The following is a 22,553-nucleotide window of genomic DNA, read 5'->3' as shown; positions in this document are numbered from 1 at the left end:
ACGTTGCAGTAGTCCTGAGTGATAGCCAATTTACTCAAGTTATTAGAGGTTCACTAATCACAGTGAAGCTGGGAGCTCGCCCGGTAACCGTGGGCACGGCTATTCGAATAGTTTATACTCTGATCAGAGGTGTACTACTGTACCCACAAGACACGACTCCACTACACTTGAACGTGCGCCGACATACCACCATGGTATACCGGAAAGGAGACCGTGATAGGACCCGTCACATAACCCTCCCTATTTAATTGTACCACACTTCAGGTTTCACCCCCTCCTTTACACCAAGTCGGGCAGTCCCCTCTTGTGCCTTGGTAGATCCAGAAGCAGCAGAGGCTTTCGTTACACCACGATTGCCCGTCCATACTCCATCACGCCTACCCTTGCTTGGGTACGTCAAATAGTTCGAAGTCATGCTTCAAATCCCACCTTACCCATTTCGGCATGTGGTTAGCACTTAATTACTTCCAGGGTTTCCCGTGAACCGGTCCTTAATCGCCATGGGTGCGACTTTCAAAACCATGCATCCACAGCCCACCATTATCAATATTTTAGTTGACATTAACCCTAACCGGGTAATGAATCATTATCTCGGCTATTCAGAATTAAGCATGATTAAATGTGATCCCATGAGCTATTAGTTCTAAGCACGGCTAAGCATTAACCTAAGCCTAACTCTAATCAAGTTACCCCTGGTCCAGCAATGAATAAAGTTGGATAAACAACGGTGTAATAATAAGGTTTACCCGAAAATAACATAAAGTAAATACTTTAATTAAAACAATGCATATTTGAAATAATAAAGCGGGGAATTTGCAATAATGGGTTCAATATGTTCAAGGATGAGTGTCACTTGCCTTGCTCTGACCCTTGGGGAACTTCGGCGACGATCTCGAAGTAAACCGGCTCTTCGGCGGGGTCCGAATCTAAGCGACAAAGCACAAAAATAAATAAAACAGGCACAAACTCTACTGAAACAGCAAAAGAAACTATTTTTAATGGATTCTTGACAATTTTATGAATTTAATGAAATTTGAATGGACCTAAACGGAGACTAGATGAATTACTTATGAATTTTAGAAGTTTTCTGGGTTTTTTAGCTAAAAAGAAAAGTCCTAAATCAATTATTGCGCAATTAATGGGGCTACTGACGTCTGCGAGGAGAGAGGAGGCTGACGGCTGACAGGTGGGGACCACCTGTCGGTGAGAGAAAGGGGGAGGGAGAGACTGACAGCTGGGTCCCACGGGAGGAGAGAGAGGAGAGAGGCACGGGCGACTGACGGGTGGGTCCCGCTCGTCAGCGAGAGGGGAACAGAGAGGAAGCAGCGAGCGCGGCCGGCGACGGGAGCTGCGGGCGGCGCAGCGGCGGCGGCGGCGGCGCACGGCTACGGCGACGACGGCGCGACGACGACGACGGCCGAGGAGGCGACGCACGCGGCGCTACCCGGCGAAGCAGCGGCGACGGCTGGTGCGGCGACGACTGGCGAGCGGCGAGCGCGGGCACGCGCAAGCGTAGGTGACGGCGGGTAGACGACGGCGTCGCGAAGGCGACGACGACCACAGCGGCCTGCGGCGAGGACGAGCGTCGCACCCGTCCGGCGACGGCGCGCGGCTCGGCAGCGGTCGACCGGGAAGGGGGAGAGAGAGGGGAGGAGGATGGGGACGCTCACCGGCGGCGGTGAGAGCGCGGACGGGTCGGCGAGATCGAGGCGAAGCTGGCGACGCGGGTAGGGGCGGGAGATCGGCAACGGCGGCGGAGATCGACGAGCGACGGCGAGGCGACGAGGCGCTGCGGCGACCGGCGGAGAGGGAACACGCGGCGCTGGGGAAGCTCCCTGGCGACGATGAGGGCGGCAGCGAGTCGGCGACAGCGAGGCGAAGGTGGTGACGCAGCTGGACGACGACGACCGGCGGCTGGCGGCGAGATCAACCGGCGGCGACGAACGACGACAGCGCGGCGGCAACTCGGGCGGAGGCGGAAAGTGGGCGACGGCGCGCGGCGGCTCGGGATTTATAGGGTGGCGGCGCCGGCTAGGGCGGCCGGAGGTTGGAGACCGAGTCGGGGACGACGCGGTCTCGGCGGCGGCCGTTGCGGCGGCGGCGGTTGCGGCGGCGGCGCGGAGTCGGATTCGGCCGGCGCGGCGCGGGCGCGGGCGCGGGCGCGGGGAAACGGTCACTGATAGGTGGGCCCCACCTGTCAGTGGCGCGAGAGGGGAGGGAGGCGGCGCGGACTCGCGGCGCGGCGCGGCGAGCTGGGCCGAGCGGCGGCCCAGGCAGAGGCGCGCGCGGGCGGAGGAGGCTGGCTCAGCTGGGCCGGCCTGGAGGGAGGAACGGTGGGCCGGCTCGGCTGGGCCGGCCCGGGAAGGAAGAAAAAGAAAAAGAAAAAGGAAAAAGAAAAAGGGAGGAAAATTGGACTTCGGCCCAATTTGAGAAGGAAGGGAAAAAGAAAGGAAAAAGGAGGGAAAAAAAGGAAAACCCCACTTTGCCGAGTTTTAAATTAATTTGTTTGGCCAAATTTTATACTTCTGCAATTTAAATTTAAATCCAGTTAGTCGATTTGCGAGCCTCGATTTAATTGAATTAATTCCTTTTAGAGGGATTCTTCCTGAGTTAATTAAGCCAATTGTTGCTTACGAATTTCTTTTTACGATTTTAGACTTCGGACGAAACTCCGGGTGTGACAGCTGTCCAGCGCCGCGACCCCGCGCCAGCTCGCCCATCGCCCCGCGCCGCATGTCTTCATCTTCACCACCAACTATATGTACCGCATCAACCCGATGCTGCTCTGGCCAGGCCGCATGGACATGCATGTCTACATGGGCTACTGCGGCTGGGACACCTTCAAGACGCTCGTCCACAGCTACTTCGTCACCACTACAACAAATATAGTCTTCTATGACGACTTCCTCGTGACATTCGAGCTATTCGTCATTATGTGATCTTGATTTATGACGTTCATAATGGGGCGGGGTGGCTTATTGACGAAAAAAAGATGTTCGTCACTAAGACCAACTATATATCATCATAAACTAGCTCAACTATATATTGTGACGAATGTTATTTTGTCACTAGAGACCAACCAACAAACGTCATAAGTTTATAACAGTGTCATTTCATCATAAGTAGAAAACGATTGGAGAATTGTTTCGTTGTACCTACCGCAAGCATGGCCCAATGTACTAGAGTAGGTCCACTGGAACAAGGTCAAGTTGATCCCATAACCTAAGGTCATGTCCGCAACATCACCATAGTTATGAAATTGTGATTTAAAAATCAAAAGAAAGTCTTCGATCCGTAAAAGTTATGCAAGAAAATTCAAATGTGGCTTGAAGAGTGTTTTCTTAAATTATCTGTGCTTTAGAAAGGCTAAATAACTTTTACTTGAATGGTTGTGTTCGACCACCCCAAGTTAGATATCTCACACCCTTTATTTCGTGCGCACGCTTCCCGAACTGCTAAACGATGTATTTTTGTGAAAATTTTCTATAGAAAAGTTGTTTTAAAAATTCATATTAATCTATTTTATATTTTTTAATAATTAATAATTAATTAATCATGTACTAATCGATTACTACGTTTTTCGCGCTGTATAACTAACCCCTCTCCCTTCCAAACGAACACAGCCAATATTCAAATTACAAGGTTATTTTTTATGATAATAACCACCTTTTAGTGTTTTCTAAAAAAGGTCTAAAATAAATTGTGATGACCTAATAAATTTATCCCTTCGTAAATCATGTTTTAATCGGAATAATATAATTTTATTAAAAAGCAAAAGCAAATTATCAAACCCTAAAAGACATGCAACTAAATCCAAAAGTGGCTAGAAGGATTTTTCTTAAATTCTCCATATCATACATTGTCTAAATAAAATTTACTTAAAATTTTATAGCAATCTAAACAATTTTAATACAACAATATCTCTTTAAAGTGATCTACTAAAAAGAGAAATTAAAATAAATCATCCTCTTCTCTATGAGCCATATTCGGTCCAAATTCTTCCTCTCCCCTCCTCTTTTAGGCCAGCCCAGCCTGTAACCCACCTCCTCCCCATCTCCATTTTTCTCATTTTTTATGGGCTGAAATTTATTTTCCCCTTCGGCCCATCATCTCTCTCGCCTCCCTCTTGGCCCAGCCGATTTACATAGGGCCTGTTTGGTTGCTTGCAACAGTTTAGCATGGCCCGTATAAACCATCCAGACAACTCTGGCCTGGATAGGTGGGTGCAGTCAAATTATTTGGTTAGGACATGTTTGGTTACATGAACCAAGGCTGGCTCGCAGCAGGCGATTGTTGTTTGATTGCCCGCATCGATGCCACGTCCTGGTTCCGCTCATGCAAAATGACCCCCCGAGCCAGGCCCGCTGGAAACGCAAGAATCGGGCGTCGCTCCTCATCCAAGCTGAGCTCGTGCAAACATGGGGACGAGCGGGTGCAGTGGCGGACGCGCTGGTGCAAGAGGCCTGATGCCGATTCGTCTCCCTCGACGTCGCTCGACGCGAGTCCGCCGTCGCTCGATGTCGGGCCGCCGCCGCCGCTCGACGCCGCACCAGATCCATCGCCGCCGCACTAGATCCGCTGTCGCGCTCGACGATTCATCTCCCCTGCAGACGCAGCTGCTTGACGATTCGACTCCGCCGCCGCCGCAACAGCAGGTACTCAACGCCGCACCTAGATCCGCCGTCGCTGCCGCTTTACACCGGTGGACGCCGGTCGGGGTCCCCCATGCGCGCACGATAGTCGTCATCGCCGCCCTCGCACCCGGCAGTCGTCGCCGCCGTCTGTGCTGTCTCCGAGCTACGAGCTACTGGCTCCTGGCAACATCGCTTTTTCTTTTTTTTTCCTGAGCAAAATTATTATGTTGTATGTATATGCTACAAACTGTATAGTAAATTTTACCATTTGACCGTGTAAATGATAAAAAATACATAGATTTAATTAAATGATATGCCCATTAATATCATTTTTATATATGTACTTTTTTCTATAATAAGAATTTTTCTTCATAAATTAATCATCTTGCAGTAGTATATAATAGTTACTCATGCAAATGGTAGATACAACCAATCAACCTCTCTACTCGACCGTATCTCCGATACAAGTAACCAAACACAATCCTATGTCAGTCAGGCTATACTGATACAAATAACCAAACAACTACATATGTACCCTCATAGCCAGGCTACACTCAGGCTGGATAAGAGAGATGAGCTAGGCTAAGGCGATGCGAGTAACCAAACACACCCTTAGTGTATCTGTCAAGCCTGTATATCCCGAGATGCTGATTGGTTGGTTATCTCCTCTTTTACAGTTTATGGGTAGAAAATTATTCAAAATATCCAACAAATAGTAAAAATAGCATATATATTAATTAATTTTTGTTATCATTCATACACATTGCACACTGATATGAAAAAAATTAAAAAAAGAGAAAAAAATCCCAAACAGGCGGCGTGCGTAGCGACGGCCGTGGATCCGGCGATGGGCGGCGGCGGGCGACGCGACGGACGCGGATCTGGCGATGGATGGCGGCGTGCGGCGCGGATCTGGCGACGAGCGACGGCGTGCGGCATGGATCCGACCACGGGCGGCGACGTGCTGCGTGGATCCGGCGATGGGCGGCGTTGTGCGGTGCGACGCTAGCGGATGCAGCGGAGATGACGGGGCGACGACGGCCGCGACGACTGAGGAGCGACGACGTCCACGGCGACGACGACTGCGACGGCTGAGGCGCCGGCTCGGCCCCCTCCCTCACCCGCTGCACGAAAGGGGCCAGGCTGAGGAGCGAAGCTCAATTTGAGCTTCCCTCCTCATCCTGGTTGGGTGATGCATTTTGCATCTGCGGGTGCAGGCTCTAACACATAACCAGGCAACCGAACATGCATCTCTCTGCATCCACCATGCGAGCCACCCTAGATGCGGGCAACCACCCATAGATGTGGGCTTGGATGATGAGTGGGGCCCACATTCATTCATGAAGAACACATGTATCATTCATCTTTCTTCTTTTAATTTATAATTAAAGTTTGTAGTAGGTATTTCTCTCTCATAATAACTCTAAATCCAATGGTTCTTTTTTCTCTTTTTTGCTAAAACCATGATCTTTCATTTAATTGTATTTTTCTGTATGTTAATTACTATTCCTTAGACCTCTTTCATATGGCTTGTTTTCTTCTAGTTAAGTGGATAATAAAAAATATATTTTTGACATAACAATTTCTAATATAAGTTCATATTCTCTATTATTATGTTAAACATAATATTATGTCCAAATTTAGGTGCATATGAGTCCAAAAATATTATGAAGTATTCAAATCTTAAAGATTTAGTTGAGTTGTAAGGAATTATATCAGATATGTATCCATTTGTGAACAATGTATGGTATAACTTTATTATAATCATGTAATTTTTTTTATTGTAGGCTTATGGACCAAAAATTTGGTGTCATGTAAATTTGTAGAATTTTCTGACAAAATTTGGATATTATTGTAATTATTATGTGGTAATTGGGAGATAAAAGTTTGAATTGTGCCTAGAAGACAATTTAATTTCTCATCTATTTGAAGGACATGTGTTAGGATTTAACCTATGAGCCTAAATATGATTTTTTTTGTATTTTCTGTGTATCCTATTAGATGCACGCGTAGTTCAATTTTGAATTAATTTTGCTAACCTTGTAGAAATTCATTTAACATATAGAAAATAGTAAATCAATTCCAAAATTCTTGAAGCTTCTACAAGATGACTTATACGCAGTCTATTATATATAAAAAATACATTTGTGTATATGAGATAATTATTTTTGTGTTAGTAACAATAGTGCAACAAAATAAAAAAGGAAAAGAAAAACGTTAAGCAAGACAGGAAAGAAATAAGGCCTGTTATGGCCCAAATAGCCTAACTATTTCTGACCGTCGATCACCAATCCGACGGCTCTTATCACACCACCATAGTATATAATCGTGTTATGCAGAAACCCTATATCCCCACCGCCATTTCCTCCCCCTCAGTCGCCACTCTCCTCTCATCCTCATCTAGGGTGGTGATCGAGAGAGGGAGGAGATATTGGTCATGAGGGAGAGGAGAGATCCAAGGGAGAGAAAGAGAAAGCTCATGAAGGAGGGGATGTACAGTGGATTGGGAGGCCCATAGATAGCTCGTGGGAGGCAGGGGTCGTGTGATGTTCTCTCTTATTTGTTGGGCAAGGAGGGAGATGATGTAGAATACGTTGTTGTATATATAATTGGTATATATACATAGCACATGCATCGATCTTTTTGGTAAAAATACATAGCACATGCGCTGTATGTTGTAACATACTTCCTCTAATTTTCTTGTTTGACGCCGTTGACTTTTAATCTACGTTTGACTCTTTGTCTTATTTAAAAAAAATATATAATTATTAACTATTTTATTATAATTTGATTTATTACTAAAGTAACTTTAAGTATGATTAATAAGTTTGTATATTTGGATAAAATCTTTTAATAAGACAAAGGATCAAACATAAATTAAAAAGTTAACAGCGTAAAAAAAAAACCAGAGGAAGTATAGTTTGTGAAAAATATTTTATGCATGCAATTGTCATACCCCTTTCCCCACATGTGCGATAAATTTTACATAGGAGAATGTTGTTGACTCACCGCCCATAAATTTATGTTTACACATGCGGTCACTAAAGGTGCTCGCCCACTTAAAAAGTTTGTTGCTTGCGTCTAGTGATCTGTCTATCTAAATAGTGGATTTGTACTGGCGGTTGGTTGTAAGTGGCTTGGTAAACACCCGTGTAAAGGGGTTATCGACCGCCTAAAAAAATTAATTAGTGTCAGCTAGTTTGAAATTGGGGGTGCCTGCAATAACATTTAGGGTATTCGTCTAAGCTGATCAATTGCTTGCTATTAAAGATCTGCTCTCATCTACACCTGACCACCTAGGGTATAAGGGAATATGTATGATGTAAACTTGTAATGTACATTTCTCTTACACATAAATAAATGCATGAATGTGCCAGCCGTATGGATAGACAGAGAGGGAGAATACTGGGGCTCATTTTCCCTCTTGCTTCCAAAAGGTTCTAGTGATGTTGGAAAGTCACCATGCAGAAGAATGCCACACAACGGAAGACTAGACCATTGGCAATAAGAACCACTATGCAGAGAGCCTTGTCACTAATGTCATAGCCGCTCTTGACCAGTGAACCACACCGTGTTATCAGCCACACCCCGGAGTAGCTACAACAAAAGAGACAAGCCAATTTTGAGTTGGTTAAAAGGATTGCAATCTATGTGATGGACAACTGAGGTTTGCATTCATATTATGAGCAGTGTGATGCGACATACTTTTGAGCATTGGCAATCACAAAACCTTCTAGAGCCCACTTCGTGTAGCACAAGTCAGCAAAGAAAGTGTTCTTCTGTTGAGTGGCTATCAGAGTCAAAACAACCGGAAGCAATGCAGACCACTGCATATAAAATATCATGGTGAATCTGGAGCAGCCTCAATTCAACTTTGCATAGAAACTAAGCCTGCATACAAGTATATATATACAGCACTAACCAATTGTGCAGAGCCTGGCTGGAAGAAGATGGCGAAGGTGTAGCCGATGCCGGTGACACAGTAGACTAGGGCCACAAGAACAACATAGTTCTCCCAGATTGATGACCTAGGGTTGTTAAAGAAATAGAACATCGACAGATAAACAATGGGCTTGACAATGGTGTTGAGATGGTCTATGGTGTCTTTGGACAAGAAGTAGGCCAGCGAGCTCATCCCGGAGGCCCTCTCCCTCCAGTAGTATATCTTGTCAAGAGCGAATGATCTTAAGGCTCCGATTTTGCATAGCAATGCTGCACCATATTAGGTAGAAAATATTTGAATACTTATTGCAAAACTGTCGCTAAAAAATTATAAACAATATCACCAGAATTGGCATTCGAGTGTTATACATATAAAATAGAAAAAAAGCAGAGGCAAATTTGCAAATGCCCTAAACACACTAATGTTTATACATGAATGACTTTTTCCTAAGAATATTGATTGTATTTTAAACGTTACTTTTGTTGAAACAAAAAATTGAGACCGCTCTAAACGTTGGTTACGATTCCTTGTAAGCAGCATGGAACAATTAAATTCTATCATAAGATTTACTACTTGATTGCAGGATCTTTAATTTATGAGAAAATATTATTGTGTTGAAACAATGGAGATAGTTCTTGAGATTTTTTTTAATATTATGTACTATATTCGTTTCACAATGTAAGACTTTTTAATATTGACTACTCCCTCCGTTTCATAATGTAAGTCTTTTTAATATTGCCTAGATTCATATGTAAAATATATACATTCATCAATTAATCAATTTAGACAAAACTAGAAAGACTTACCATATGAAACGGATGTAGCAGATTCTATGGATACTAGTGAATCTAGACATATAACAATATACCTTGTTCAATTGATTAATGTAGACCTAGCCAAAAAAGACTTATAATTAATACAAAATGGAGGGAGTGCCTTTTATTGGAATTTTTTGGTGTGATTTCTTTTTGGGATTTCGAAAAATTAAGTACAATAGTTTAAATATTGAGAGTATATTTTTACCTCATTAATTTCAATATGCTAACTTAGTATAATTTATATTTTCTATATTTTAGGGAATTGAGTTCCCTAATTATAATCATAAACAAAATAATTGTGATCCAAAACAGCATATTGCAAGCTGGTTATCGCCACTTATTAGATTGCTTAATTGCTGCTTGGCAGGTCTCCCATTGTCTGTTGATTATCGCCACTTATTAGATTCATCTTGTTTATTTACTACTACCTTCGTTATGTTTGACCTTTTTAGTTGCAACGTTTAACTATTTGTCTTATTCAAAAATTTAGTATAATATAAAAAATTGACAATTCTTGTTTAAAGTTCTTTTGATAATAAAGTAAGTCACAAGCAGAATAAATGGTATTTTTATATTTTTTGAATAAGACAAATGGTTAAACATTGTAACCAAAAATATCAAACATCTTGCGTTAGAAGCGGAATGTAAACGGAGAGGGTATTTGATGGCACATCTGCTTATTAAACATCAGCTAGCAAATGGGATGCAGCAATTATGACAGGACAATGGGTGGCCATGTGCTTTTATGTAGAACTTATAAGTGGCATACGTGGTAGTACATAGGATCGATAAGACCAAAAAGTGTTACGATATCAAACGACGGATGGAGTACATGTTTGTTGTCATGTTTTCATAATTTAGTCTTTTTTAGTTTGATAATTCCAAATTTAGTAATTAATATTATGAGTTATACATGTTTTTGACTTTACCGTCTTACATTTAGATTAAACTAAAGTAGAAGAAAGTGAACAAGGGGTGTGCGTACCTACAAATGTTTAGTACTAGCACCTATATATATAGGACGCATGGGAAGGACGAGGGCGTAGTATTTTTTAAGATTAATGTAATCTAACAGGTTACATTGGGCCCACATTGGGCCCATCTCGTCGAGGGGATATCGACGTTGTCTTTTCGCTCTCTGTTTATTGTTATAAGTCAAAATTTGAGGTTAATTTTGATTGTATTTTCACAGTAGTTTATTTTTCAATCTTGACTTTTAGGTCATTAAGAACACATACATAAAAGTTTATGTATAAATTGTTTTTTGTTTGAAAATATGCCGTCAAACAATCACCCAAATGCCAAATCTTCTTAATTCAGAATTTCTAGGATGTTTCTAATTCACTAGAGTTGTTGACCCATGGTGACTTAATGGACCTTTAGTACATAGCAATATTTTTTAAAAAAATTATTGAACTTAGCACATGATAGTTTAGGAGTGCTCTAGAGTATGGTTAATGAACATAGATTATCGACGGATGGTTGAAGTTTTAAAAGTTGAAAACAAATCTCATCTTAAACGTCAGATGTTTGTGGCCAGATCGAGTGGTGATACTTACAGACAGCAATGACCGTGTATGTGTATCCAAGCGCACCAAATGTCTCGTCGCTGACCTTTGCCAGCGTCCCCAGACATATCCCGGCAAGGCAGAGGATGAGATAGTCAACCCCTTGAATTCTCGCCTCACGTAACCTCTGCTTGCCGCACCTAAATAAGGAAGACGGCGAAGGGAGAGAGATCGATGCAGTAGGCGTCAGAGAGACACTGGCATCTAGTAATATAATAGCTAAGCAAAATTCAGATAAGGGAGAGACAGATCAGAGATCAGGGAGAGAGATCTTACCTTCCGAGGAAGTACCTGTACTGCCTGAGAATGCCGGGGGTGCAGCGGTTGGACAGATCTTGCGTGGTCTTATTGTAGTCATACTCGTCCTTCTTCTGGCCGACGATGTCCTTGACGTTGCCCCACACCTCGGCCGCGACGGAGGCGTCACCGGAGGCGGGGTCGGTGCTCCCCCGGAAGGAGGACGACTCGGAGTCGGAGAAGCTCTGCAGCATGTCCCTGGGGACGTCGTAGCCGTTGTGCAGCATCCACCTCAGCGGCAGGTCCTTGACGCTGACGCCGGCGCTCATGGCGGGCTTCACGATGCCCTCCAGGATGTCGATGTAGTAGTCCGGCGGGTTCACCCGCTCCGGCACGGTGATGCCCAGCCCCGTGAAGTACTCCTCCACCTTCTTCACCGGCCCGTGGTACACCGTCATCCCTCCCTTGGCTAGAAGTATCAGGTCGTCGAACATCCGGTACAGCGTGTAGCTGATTTTTGCACCACCATTATATTAATGGAGGAGGTGGAGGACACGGCGTGATTTCATGGTTAAGATAGATAGATCGAGTAGCTAGTCTAGACATCACCAACGTACCTAGGCTGATGAACAACCATGGAAATGTTGACGCCCTCGAGAGCTTCGCGGCGGAGGGCGCGGAGCAGGAGGAGGGAGGAGGCGCTGTCCAGGCCGGAGGTCGGCTCATCGAGGATCAGCACCGACGGCTCCATCACCATCTCTAGGCCGACGTTCACCCGCTTGCGCTGCCCGCCGGAGATGCCGCGTTGCTCCACTGTGCCGACCAGAGAGTCTCGAACTGGCTGCAGTCCCAGCGACTCGATCACCCTCTCCACCACCAGCACCTTGTCAGCTTTCGACATGTCCGCTGAGAGCCTGGAATCGATCGCAACAAACATGTCAATGCTTCTATTATTCACTCCGTTAAAATATACATGAGGCATGCATAATACAAGTGCTACCGATGGATACATACATACATACAAATACTTCGATATTATGTTATTTTCCCGGTCGTCAATAATATACTCCATTAGTCAAAATTATTTAACACTTAGAAAAATATTTAATGAACTATTAAATACCAACCACATATAATTTCTCAAATGCTTTCTTCTGTGAAAAAAAAATTATACATAGATTTGCCTCCAAAAGTATTATCAAAATATCATAAACTTATTAGAATTTATAAATTTATTATAATATAATGTTGATTGCTAAAATTTTAAAAAATTGACCTAATCTTTTACCCTAGACATAAAACATTGATCACTAGAGGAGGTATGGATATTTTTAATGGTCAAAGTTTAAGGCTCCCTTCGTATGTTAATAGATTACGTTGTTAATTCTTTTTATATATATTTGATTATTCGTTTTATCTAAAAAATTGTGTAAATTTATATACAAACTTATAGTTAAAATACATTTGATAGTAGATTCAGTCCTGACTAAATAAATGAAAATTACATAAGTTTTCCGAATAAGTTGACTAGTCAAACATAAGCAAAACAAATAAATAGTATTTGTTAATGCAGGGAGTACTTGGCAAGGTAAAAGGGCGTTTGTTTTGCAAATGAAACAACTAGCACGGTACCTGCATCTTGCATTGAACCAGAGATTTTCTTGGACTGTGAGGTTCCCATGGACGATATCATCCTGGGGAACAAAGCCAATGATCCTCTTGTACGCGCGGATGGGTTCTACCTTTCCGTTGATCAGAACCATGCCCGATGTCTCACAGCCAGTCGCCTTCCCAGCAATGGCGCTGAGGAACGTGGTCTTCCCAGCGCCGGACGGGCCCATGACAGCGGCCACACGGCCGGGCCGGAGCTTCCCCGTCACGGACCTCAAGAGCTTCTTCTTGCTCCCCTTCAGGGTGAGCGTGAGGTCCTTGAAGGCGATCTCGATGACGGGCCTCGTGCTGACGTCGTGCTCCTTAGCCATGGAGATCACGCCTGAGAAGGTCAGGTTGTGGTTCTCCTGCTGCATCGCCTTCTCCTTCTCGATCTGGCCGTACGCGTACTTGAAGATCTGGCTCCGGCTGTGCATCTGCTTCCCTTTCGGCATGTTCTTCTTCAGGTTCTTGTCCCCTATGTCCAGGTTGAATCCTTCGTCGTTGTCCGGGTTGTCATCCAGCGACTGCATCATGTCGGTTAAGTTCTTCTTTCCAGCCGCGTCCGCTCCGTTTGAAGGCAGGCCGCCGCTGCCGCCTTTGGGTGTCTGGACAGCCTTCTTCCGCGAGAAAGTGCGAGACAATTGTGACTGCAGACCCACTCCGGCTTTCTTGGCCACATCCTTTGCGGATTTCCACCTCTCTCGAGCTTGCGCGGTCTCTCTCGCGTACCTTGCAGCGGCCTCCCGGGACTTCGCTTGCTTCTTCTCACGGTTCGTCAGGATTTGGCCGGAGAAGTTGTAAATGATCAGGAGGACTAAGCAGGAGGCAACCTACAGAGCATTACGCGGAAACACGCAGCCCGAGTTAGCTCAACCCGAGCAGAATCAGCGTGCAGAAGCACATATCGTGCTGCTACAGGTTTAACCGCATATTAATTAATTACCACTAACAATGCACCAAATATTGTAATGTCCTGAGTAGCAGAGTTTGGTGGACAAGAGCTCTTCTTGTAGCATCCTGCATCAAGGTAGCAGCCACATTAGCATGCTGCGTCAAAAAGGCACGCCCGACGACTCCATTCATCACATAGTTCTTCGTTGCAAGATGGCTGACGAACTTAAACCAGGGATGCACATTCAAGCAATTCACGCTCAAAACATCCTACAACATATGGAAGAGAGCAATTTTATCATTCTTGAAGGATACCAAGAGGTATCACTATTTTTTATGTAAAATTTTATATAGAAAACGGTCTCATGTATCTTCTTAAGAATAAGAAAAATGCTCTATGGAAGATGTCTTTCCATTGGTACCTGCATACGTGCAAAGTCTACGGAGATCACATCATCACACAACAAAACAACATTCAAGCATAAGTTAACAACTATCCATTCCCTCCTGACAAGAGCTTGGAATTTGGAAAGACATATTGCTACCTAGTTGAGAATATTTTTTGGCTCAAAACAAAAACACCCTCGTCTTTTTATTTTTACTTATGTTTATAAACTAAAATTTAAATTTTCAACCTAAAATTTAGATTTGATTTTTATTTTTCAGCTTTGGCTTTTAGCTTGCTAAAAACACATATCTAAAAGTTTTATTCACAAATTATTTTTTGTTTACAAATATGTCATTTGGTTTTTTTCATGAAAAAAACAAACAATTACTGCCATATAATGGGAATACATTGGCCGGCAGATGCAATACCGGCTCATTTCACCTTTTATGGTATATACTCTGGCAGTGATTTTTTCATGGTATACTGATTTCAAGATTGAATTATCATATCCACAAACCAGAAAAGAAAATAAAAATGAGACAGTCAGGTTTCCAACGTTGTTAGATGAGGTGAGCTTACTAGTTGGTGTGGTTGATCCCTTCCTGCAGTAAAACCTGCAAAAACGAGTCCCAACTTCTCAGAATTTGGACAACAGAACTTTAATAATTAAATGGCAGAAAAAATGCTTTGAACTATTACTTAATTGAATTTAATGTAACATAAACACAAAACTAGATAGATAGGATTACCCACTACTACAAGGGAGTTTCTGCGTCGTGCTCGGGCAGTAGAATCCAGGCGGGCAGAAAATATCGTCAGTGCTACCGACGTCTGCCCAATTGTCAGCACCACCACAAGTATGATTCGGATTTCCAGCAGGTGGTTGATAATTGTATCTGAAATTCATCTTCACCTTTAATTAGCAAATGGCCCTGCATAACCACGTGGATGTATGGGACTTCGATGTCCAACTTACGGATCACAGATGCCTGTAGTTTTGTTCAAGCTAGACAGCGGGCAGTATGCTCCCAGAGGACAAGCTGCGTATAATAAGAACGATAGAGGGTCATGATCCGTCATCACAGATTTCATCAGAAGAAATAGAGGCCAATAAAAGCATGATAAGCAGAGTTTCTGTTTCAAAATCCGTAACCATACCGGGGGGGGGGGGGGGCGAAATTGCAGGGGAAGAAAACAGCGATTTCGAAAGGAAAATTTCTGAACTTTAGAAAGTTTTTTTTTCTAATTTTAAACTTCTTTTAATAAGTTCTAAATCCTAAAATTCTTGGCCAATTGGAGATCCTACTAGGACCAAACGGTAAACCCAGAATTTCAGGATTTTAGTTCCAAATTTGTAAGAACAAAAATATAGACATACAATTCGATACAGGGAGGGTATATAAGAGGGAGAAAAACACATACCTAAAACTGAAATATTTAGGAAAAAATATGGGAGAAACATCTAGCTAGCTGTGGGAACTGGGAACTCACGTATCATGCAAGTGAGACCATGGGGGCAGAAGAAGCCCGGGCAGCAGGCTTGACAATCAAGAGCTCTGAGAGGGATGTCCTTGGAATCCTGCAGGTTGATTTTCTGCTCCTTTCCAACGCTGCATGCCCAGCCGGGCTCGCAGCCGTCCATCCACGACGACAGGTTGCAGTTCTTGTTGGGCCTGACATAATTAATCTCCCCGCTCTTCTCGCCAGCGTCGAGCAAACTGTTGAAGTAGAACTTCATCTCTGCTGCTGTGCAGACACGTTGCTGCAGGTCTCCTGCGCATTGTTGATACGTCCAACATGATTCATGAAACATTTCACGATAGACGCCAAGGTGAAGTACTATGCCGTCGAGAATGCAGCATCAAATGCTCCTCAGACAAAAAGGATAATTCGAAGCTGCATTTTGGTTAAGCATGCATACCGTCGGTCTGCTTCATGCAGTTGGTGAGGAAGGTGGTGTCCTTGGAGAAATTGAAGGCCGCATTCCACTCCGTGTCACTGCAAGCGCAAACAGAAAGAAGAAATGGGAAATTGGGAAATCGAAAAGCGCTGCAGGGGAAGGGAGCGAATGGCGATTGACGGGGGTGAGACCGACGTGTCCTTGATGCAGTAGTCCAGCTTGTCACCAAGCGCCTTAGCGAAGGAGGAAGTGAGCGCTTTGAGCCGGTCGTTCATCACCCCGGCCACGATGGTGCTCCCGGCGATGGTCTTCGCCCCTTTGTCCCCCGCCGTGCCGCCGACCCCATCGTCGTAGTCGCTGGCGATCTCCTGCAAGAAGAGGCGGGGGACTTCTTCATCGGCGCGCGTGGTTTCAGTGGCGGCGATGGCGAGGAGGAGCAGCAGCAGCGCGGCGGCAACGACCAGCTGCGCCGCCACAAAGGCCATGGCGACGACGGGATCGGTCTCCTGGAGGAGGAATGGCGCTGGTCAGGCTAGGAGGGAGGCATGCGGGGTAGCGGAGGAGCGCGTAGACGGAGGATGCAGAGGAGAAATAGGAGGGGCAAAGAAAGCGGGAAAAATTGTGGTCGGAGGGAAAAGCAAAGCAAAGCCCGGGGGGGGGGGGGGGGGGGGGGGGGCTGAAACGGATGGTCGTGGTGGGAGCGGTCTATTGTCTACGGGGTTAGACGGTCGAGATGTTTTACATGATACGTTGACGGTAGGATATTTGTTTGGTCCTAGGAACTGGGTGGATCCAGACTTCCAGTGGAACGGATAAATAAATCGACTTTCGCACTTTTTTGTTCCACAAAGAATGGGCCCATCTTTTTTCAACGAAAGTCAAATGGGCTCGTGGATGGCTTTCTCATGTTGTCATGCTGAGGAGGTTATGTCTTAGTCAAAGGCATATTGTTGTTCCACAAAGAATGAGCCCATCCTTTTTCAACGAAAGTCAAACGGGCTCATGGATGGCTTCCCCATGTTGAGGAGGTTATTTGTTAGTCAAAGGCATATTGTCCGTCTTATGCTGCGTTCATTCGTAGTGTAGACATTCGACCGTACTGAATTAGTATATGATTAATTAATTATTAGTTACTAAAAATATAGATTAATATAATTTTTTAAAGTAACTTTGCTATAGAATTTTTTAAAAAAACATACCGTTTAGCAATTAAAAAAATACGCGTTGGTTAGTAAAATGGGAAGAAGAATCGGGCCTTAGTCTATCTATTTTAACCAGATGCCGGGGCGCACGTTCGCGCGCCGCTGAGGGTTTATCTAACAAACCAAATATTGGCACTAAAAAGACACTGCCATAGACAATGAGTACCTATCACTAATATACTAATATAGAGTAACCCTGTCGAAGCTTTCTTCAGTTTCTTACAGTTGAAGAATGAATGATTCCATGCAGTGGATAATTTAGCAGTATAAATTGGTCTCCAGTCTAATAGAAAATCGATTACTATGGATGTGGGCTGGCACCATGAATAACAGTGTCATACTAAAAGACATTATTTACCAGCGTAGACATCGATTCTCAGAAACACACTCAGCTTCTTATTGATACATTCAGCAACTGTACACATAGTACGATATCGGTTCAGGAAGATAAAAATGCATCAGTTAATGAATGTGAGTAAAAATTCATGAACAACACATGCGAAATACAAACCTCTAAGTCAGTCAACAGGAGTGAAACATATACAAGGATCCCACTAAAGTAATTTTGAGGAGCATATGAAGAAGCTTAAGAAACAATTACAGAACACGGCAGACAAATCTAATATTATCTTATAGACTCAAGAAAAGTATTCCATTATCAACACAGACCTATCATGAAGGATAGCACGAATGGAAGATGAACTGCAACCCCATTACCACTGAGAGTGAAGCTCTTGCTGAAAAGCTTAAGGATATTGTTAGCTATTCTTGAGGAACATGAAGACCAAAGTAATTCTCGCCCAATCTGCATTGGAGAATGAAACACTTAACCAAGCCAATAAAATTTAAAGATGAAGCATTGCTGCATATGAAAATTGATAGCATAGGTTGCATGATGATATGAGATTTAGTGATAAGAGTTTTTTAAGACAAGAGGATGATGATGGAAGATCCTCAATCTACCCTTGCAGACCACTTCATCACAAGCTGGTCAGAAGGGCTAGGTTCTACATTACATCAATGGAAGCAAAAGATTTAGCTCCTCTGTGGGGCCAGCTTGTGGAAATGGAGAGGGCAGACCGCTTGATGCAACAAATCCAGATGGACCTCAATTCTAATCCTAAGAGACACAGTCACCACTGAAACTGAAGCTAGTTATTTGAGAAATCAGATTGGGAGATTATTGGTTAACTTGATTTCTCGAAAAAGGACGTTGAAAAACTGTAGGTTAACACATATAAGCTAGTAAGGGTATACATGTGAAATAAAGCATAATTAGATGATAGAAATGACCATTCCTTAGAATATGACATTGGCAGGGTTAATTAAGAGAATGCAGGATTTGAAGAGCTTGTAAAAAGAAGCAACGAGCAATCAGCTCAACTTGGTACTAACCGGTCTCACAAGACAGTGAGTTTTGAAATATGAAGATGAAATTTTGTAGCCTATGATCTGACTTACAGAATTCTTTACCGTCTGGGAGAGCTAAAAAGAGAAGGTTGAAGCTAAAAGAAATAGAAAAAAAGTAGTGCAGCTTGACATAAAATACAGAGGGGGAAGGGGAGACACTGAACTATAGAAATGAAACTCACTTCCATAAAAAAAATAGATCACTTGCATTAGAAAATGGATCTTAAGCATGAAAAACACTATGTGAAGTCCAAACCCAGCGTTCTTCCAGCTTCTAAAGGTTTTTTCATGTGAGTATGTGATATTTAAAATAGTAATAGTAATCTGAATAAAGGACAAGATGGGGAAATGAGAAAATAGTTCCTAATATATTGATGCGAGAATAAAAGAAAAAATTCCCATATTATACAAAAAATATTTAAAGGATATAAAATATTAAATTTATCCACATCATAAAACTAATATCAAGTACCTCTAACATTAGTCCAAACCACTAAATTAAAGTAAAGAATCCCACCTGGAATAGAGCCATTATCAGAGAACTGTGGTAAGGAAAAACATATGGGCTTCAGAAGTGATCAACCTGCATGACCTAGCCAATGCAACAAAGGAATCTTAAAATTCAGTATATAAGCGTTTTGTACATATTAGGCTGGAGTTTCATCCAGCAGCATGGCCTGCACCAAGCTCTGGCATTATAATAGATATAATTTTTTTTATGTTTATGCATATGAAAATACATCGATTAAACAAATAACGACAATTTATGCAGTAAAGGAGTCTTGTGTAGTTCAAGTGTTTTGGAAAGGTATGAACATAAGAGGACGCATAGTTTCGGTCCTCATTAGTAGTTGGCATTGAAGTAAGTTGTTCACTACTTGCATGGTACCTATACAGCAGAAATTTCCATGCATAGTTAGTCTAAGGAGTACAATTTCCGTAGCAGCAGAGGTAAACATGACAGATTGTTATGGGTGGCTATTAGTTAATAGTTGGTCCTTTATTTTGTAGTTCACAGGATATGGAGGATTGTCTATAGGTTACTACCCTTCTAGAAGTGGATGATAGATTACCTACAAAATATTTCTTGCCACAAATTGTTTAAATGATTTGTTAGGTTATCAACTGTCGTCTGTCAACTTGAGAAGATGCTGATGGTTGAATCACCTTCTGCAGGGTAAATCTGAATTTTGACTTCCTTATTATCTATGAGCAACATTGTATATCGTGGTGCACTGAGAATTACTTTATGAAGTACACCTACGCTGATGTTTCCACCTGGTGCTCCAAGGAAGTTTCTGAACAAATCCAGCTAAAAATTCAGTGACATTGCAATGGTCCAAATATTATTATTAGTTAGTTTATAGCACGAAAGATTATAAAAAGCATGAAGGGGTGAGCACGCTGGAGACGCTGATCCATCTGAGCAAGCTTCAACTTGATGTTGTTGAATATAAGCCTACAATATCATTGAATATGAATCTAATTAAAGAGGCCGAAAAGTTTTGCACAGTTAAACTTCCTTGCATGTAATTCTTAAATTGTTCACCTTGTTTTACAGCGGTCTTTTATGCACAAACTCTTGATTAACCTTGTCATGATCTGTTGACACCAAAATAAAAGAAGAGAACAATCACAACATGAAATTCGAAGACCCCGCCAGTAACAACGATTGCCTGGTTGGTTCTCTCCCCCTATGGTTATAGTTTCTTTATTGACTACACCTATTTGAATCTTATTGACATTAACCAACTTTGATTGAAAAAATTCATTGATGTATTAAAAAGCTGATATAACAGGAGCCTTGAGGGAAAAAAATCCACTACAAGTTGGAGCAGTTGCTAACTCTCTCAATTGCTAAAATATTGTTAAATGAAGAACTACTTCAAACTAGCATATATACCACTGGAATTTAGTACCAATTTATGCATACTCAGATTGAAATGGAAAATCATCTACTGTAAAGACATGCATAAGCTAACATCAAAGGTACTATAAACCACATTGACAGGTAATTAACCAGCTGTGCCTGTTGAATTAGTATTTTTTAAGATTTATACAAAGCAGCATTAGGACTACATAAAGCTGGCATACCTTTAATAAACAGTTAAACACTCACCATGATTAAAGGGCATAAGTGAATATACTGTTGGGAGACATTTTCAAAATAGCCCATTAGCATGTTAATGTAGTGTAGTGAAGATCAACATATAGCTAACTGCAATTCCAATATATATTTTTTGTCATACACAATTTTCCATAAGAAAATGTTTTTCCCTCGCTTTAGAAATTTGTAATTTTTATAGACAAACACATGAATATGATCAAATAAGAATTCCATCGATAACCTAGCAATCCAATGAAAACAATAACAGTTTGTACTGAAACACCAATCTTATCATTGGGGTAGGTCTAAATAAAGTCCAGTCCAATACAGCATTAAGTCTTTGTTTTTTTCATTTTCCCTATAGAATTTTCCATTGCCCAATTTCTTTAAATAATGGTATAAATAAAAAAGAAACACATGGATCCTCATTGTAAAATGGCAAGCTAAGATTATAACAGAAATACATCAAGAACCATTGATCTGCCCACTCTGACAGCTAGAAGCTAATACCTGGAAGTTTCGTACCATCAGCCTACAGGACAGAAGAGAGGACGAGAATAAGGGTAAGAAATCCAAATTTTAACCAACGCTTAGAACATCAACCTCACCTTCCATTGCCTCATTCCTGTCGTTAGCATATTTTTCAAGCTTGTTACATAAAGAAGATGAAAACAGCACAATTAGTGAGCATTTACCTCGAAATGGCGTCCCTCCCCTTCCTCTATAATCATCCACATGCTTTAGCCTTCAGACAACAAACATAATGTTTATAGCTTTCAAACAACAAATAGATGATTGCACCTGCATTACCCAAATTATTTTCTTGGCCTCAAACATCATCTAAACATTTTGTACCGAGCAAACGAACAAAGATGGTAGGATTGTACACCAGAAGGATCTTGTGAGGGGGGCCATCCCTGCAAACAATACGGACAAAACAGTCCATCAAAAACCCCATAAAAACCAACCAAGAACCCTCCAGATCTGGACTAATAGGCCGCAAAACCCGACCAAATCCTCTCCAGATCAGCCAAAACCTCGGAAAGATTGGAATTTTTTGATGGGGAAGGGAAACCCCTCAAACCTTACCATCGACAAGTATTTGTTCCAGCCATGGAGCCTTTGGTGCATAAATCGACGGGCGCAGACATGTACGCACAGGAGGGGGACGCCAGCGACCGGAGCATCACCTCCCGCCATTAGATCCAGAAACGACGTTCCACGGACACCTCCTGCACGAGATGTCCAGGCAGGTGGTCGCACACGGACGATGCAGCGGCGGCGACGGCTGCGGCAGGTGGGATTGGGGGAGGCGGGGCTAGCGGGGCCCTGGCGTGGATGAGGTACAACGATGGGAGCTTCGTGCACCTGCAGACGATGTCGGACTCGTCGGTGTCACCGTCTGCCGCCCCTGCTGTTGATGTTGTGGCGGCGGCACCCGGAGTGCAGCGGTGGATGGGGGGAAGCGCCGAGAACGCGGTGGCCGTGATGGGCAGCGCCGGGGAGGCGGACACGGCGTGGTGCAAGGTGGAGATACTGGGGCACCCGCTGCACGAGCAGCTGCTGTCGGCGCACGTGGCGCGCCTCCGCATCACCATCCCGGTCGACCAGCTCCCCACATCGACACATAGCTCACGCAGTCACAGGGCGTCATCGCCATGTACCCCAGCCTTGCCGCCGACGGCCATGGCGTCCAGGAAGAGGAATAGCAGGAAGCACTCGAGTAGGGGCTGTTAGCACTAATCTTGATAAGGTTTGTGTATTAGCATGTAGTTAGCTTCATACCTGATGGGTTCACCCTG

The 22,553-nt window shown here is 43.2% G+C and overlaps 1 protein-coding gene and 1 long non-coding RNA gene across 2 annotated transcripts; both read right to left on the bottom strand.

The window, feature by feature from the left end:
• Nucleotides 1-7,574: 7,574 nt before the first annotated feature.
• On the bottom strand, nucleotides 7,575-16,540 carry LOC102719152 (ABC transporter G family member 28-like). The gene is made up of 14 exons (XM_006662814.3): nucleotides 16,228-16,540; nucleotides 16,054-16,130; nucleotides 15,624-15,905; nucleotides 15,109-15,172; nucleotides 14,882-15,028; nucleotides 14,712-14,746; nucleotides 13,797-13,870; nucleotides 12,833-13,683; nucleotides 11,818-12,114; nucleotides 11,240-11,710; nucleotides 10,955-11,103; nucleotides 8,557-8,846; nucleotides 8,340-8,461; nucleotides 7,575-8,231 (listed from the first exon to the last, which is right to left on the bottom strand). Exons 1-14 carry the CDS (start codon nucleotides 16,515-16,517, stop codon nucleotides 8,075-8,077), a joined length of 3,306 nt encoding a protein of 1,101 aa, XP_006662877.2. The 5' UTR covers nucleotides 16,518-16,540; the 3' UTR covers nucleotides 7,575-8,074.
• Nucleotides 16,541-17,620: 1,080 nt separating this feature from the next.
• Nucleotides 17,621-19,909, bottom strand: LOC121055817. Its single transcript, XR_005812805.1, has 4 exons — nucleotides 19,891-19,909; nucleotides 19,812-19,814; nucleotides 19,162-19,236; nucleotides 17,621-18,039 (listed from the first exon to the last, which is right to left on the bottom strand). It is a non-coding gene; the product is annotated as an uncharacterized LOC121055817 (long non-coding RNA).
• Between the last annotated feature and the right edge of the window lie 2,644 nt (nucleotides 19,910-22,553).

The sequence above is a fragment of the Oryza brachyantha genome, chromosome 11 (assembly GCF_000231095.2).
Source record: "Oryza brachyantha chromosome 11, ObraRS2, whole genome shotgun sequence".
Classification (NCBI taxonomy): domain Eukaryota; kingdom Viridiplantae; phylum Streptophyta; class Magnoliopsida; order Poales; family Poaceae; genus Oryza; species Oryza brachyantha.
The sequence above is the reverse complement of the archived record's forward strand: the minus strand, read 5'-3'. Positions and strand labels throughout refer to the sequence as shown.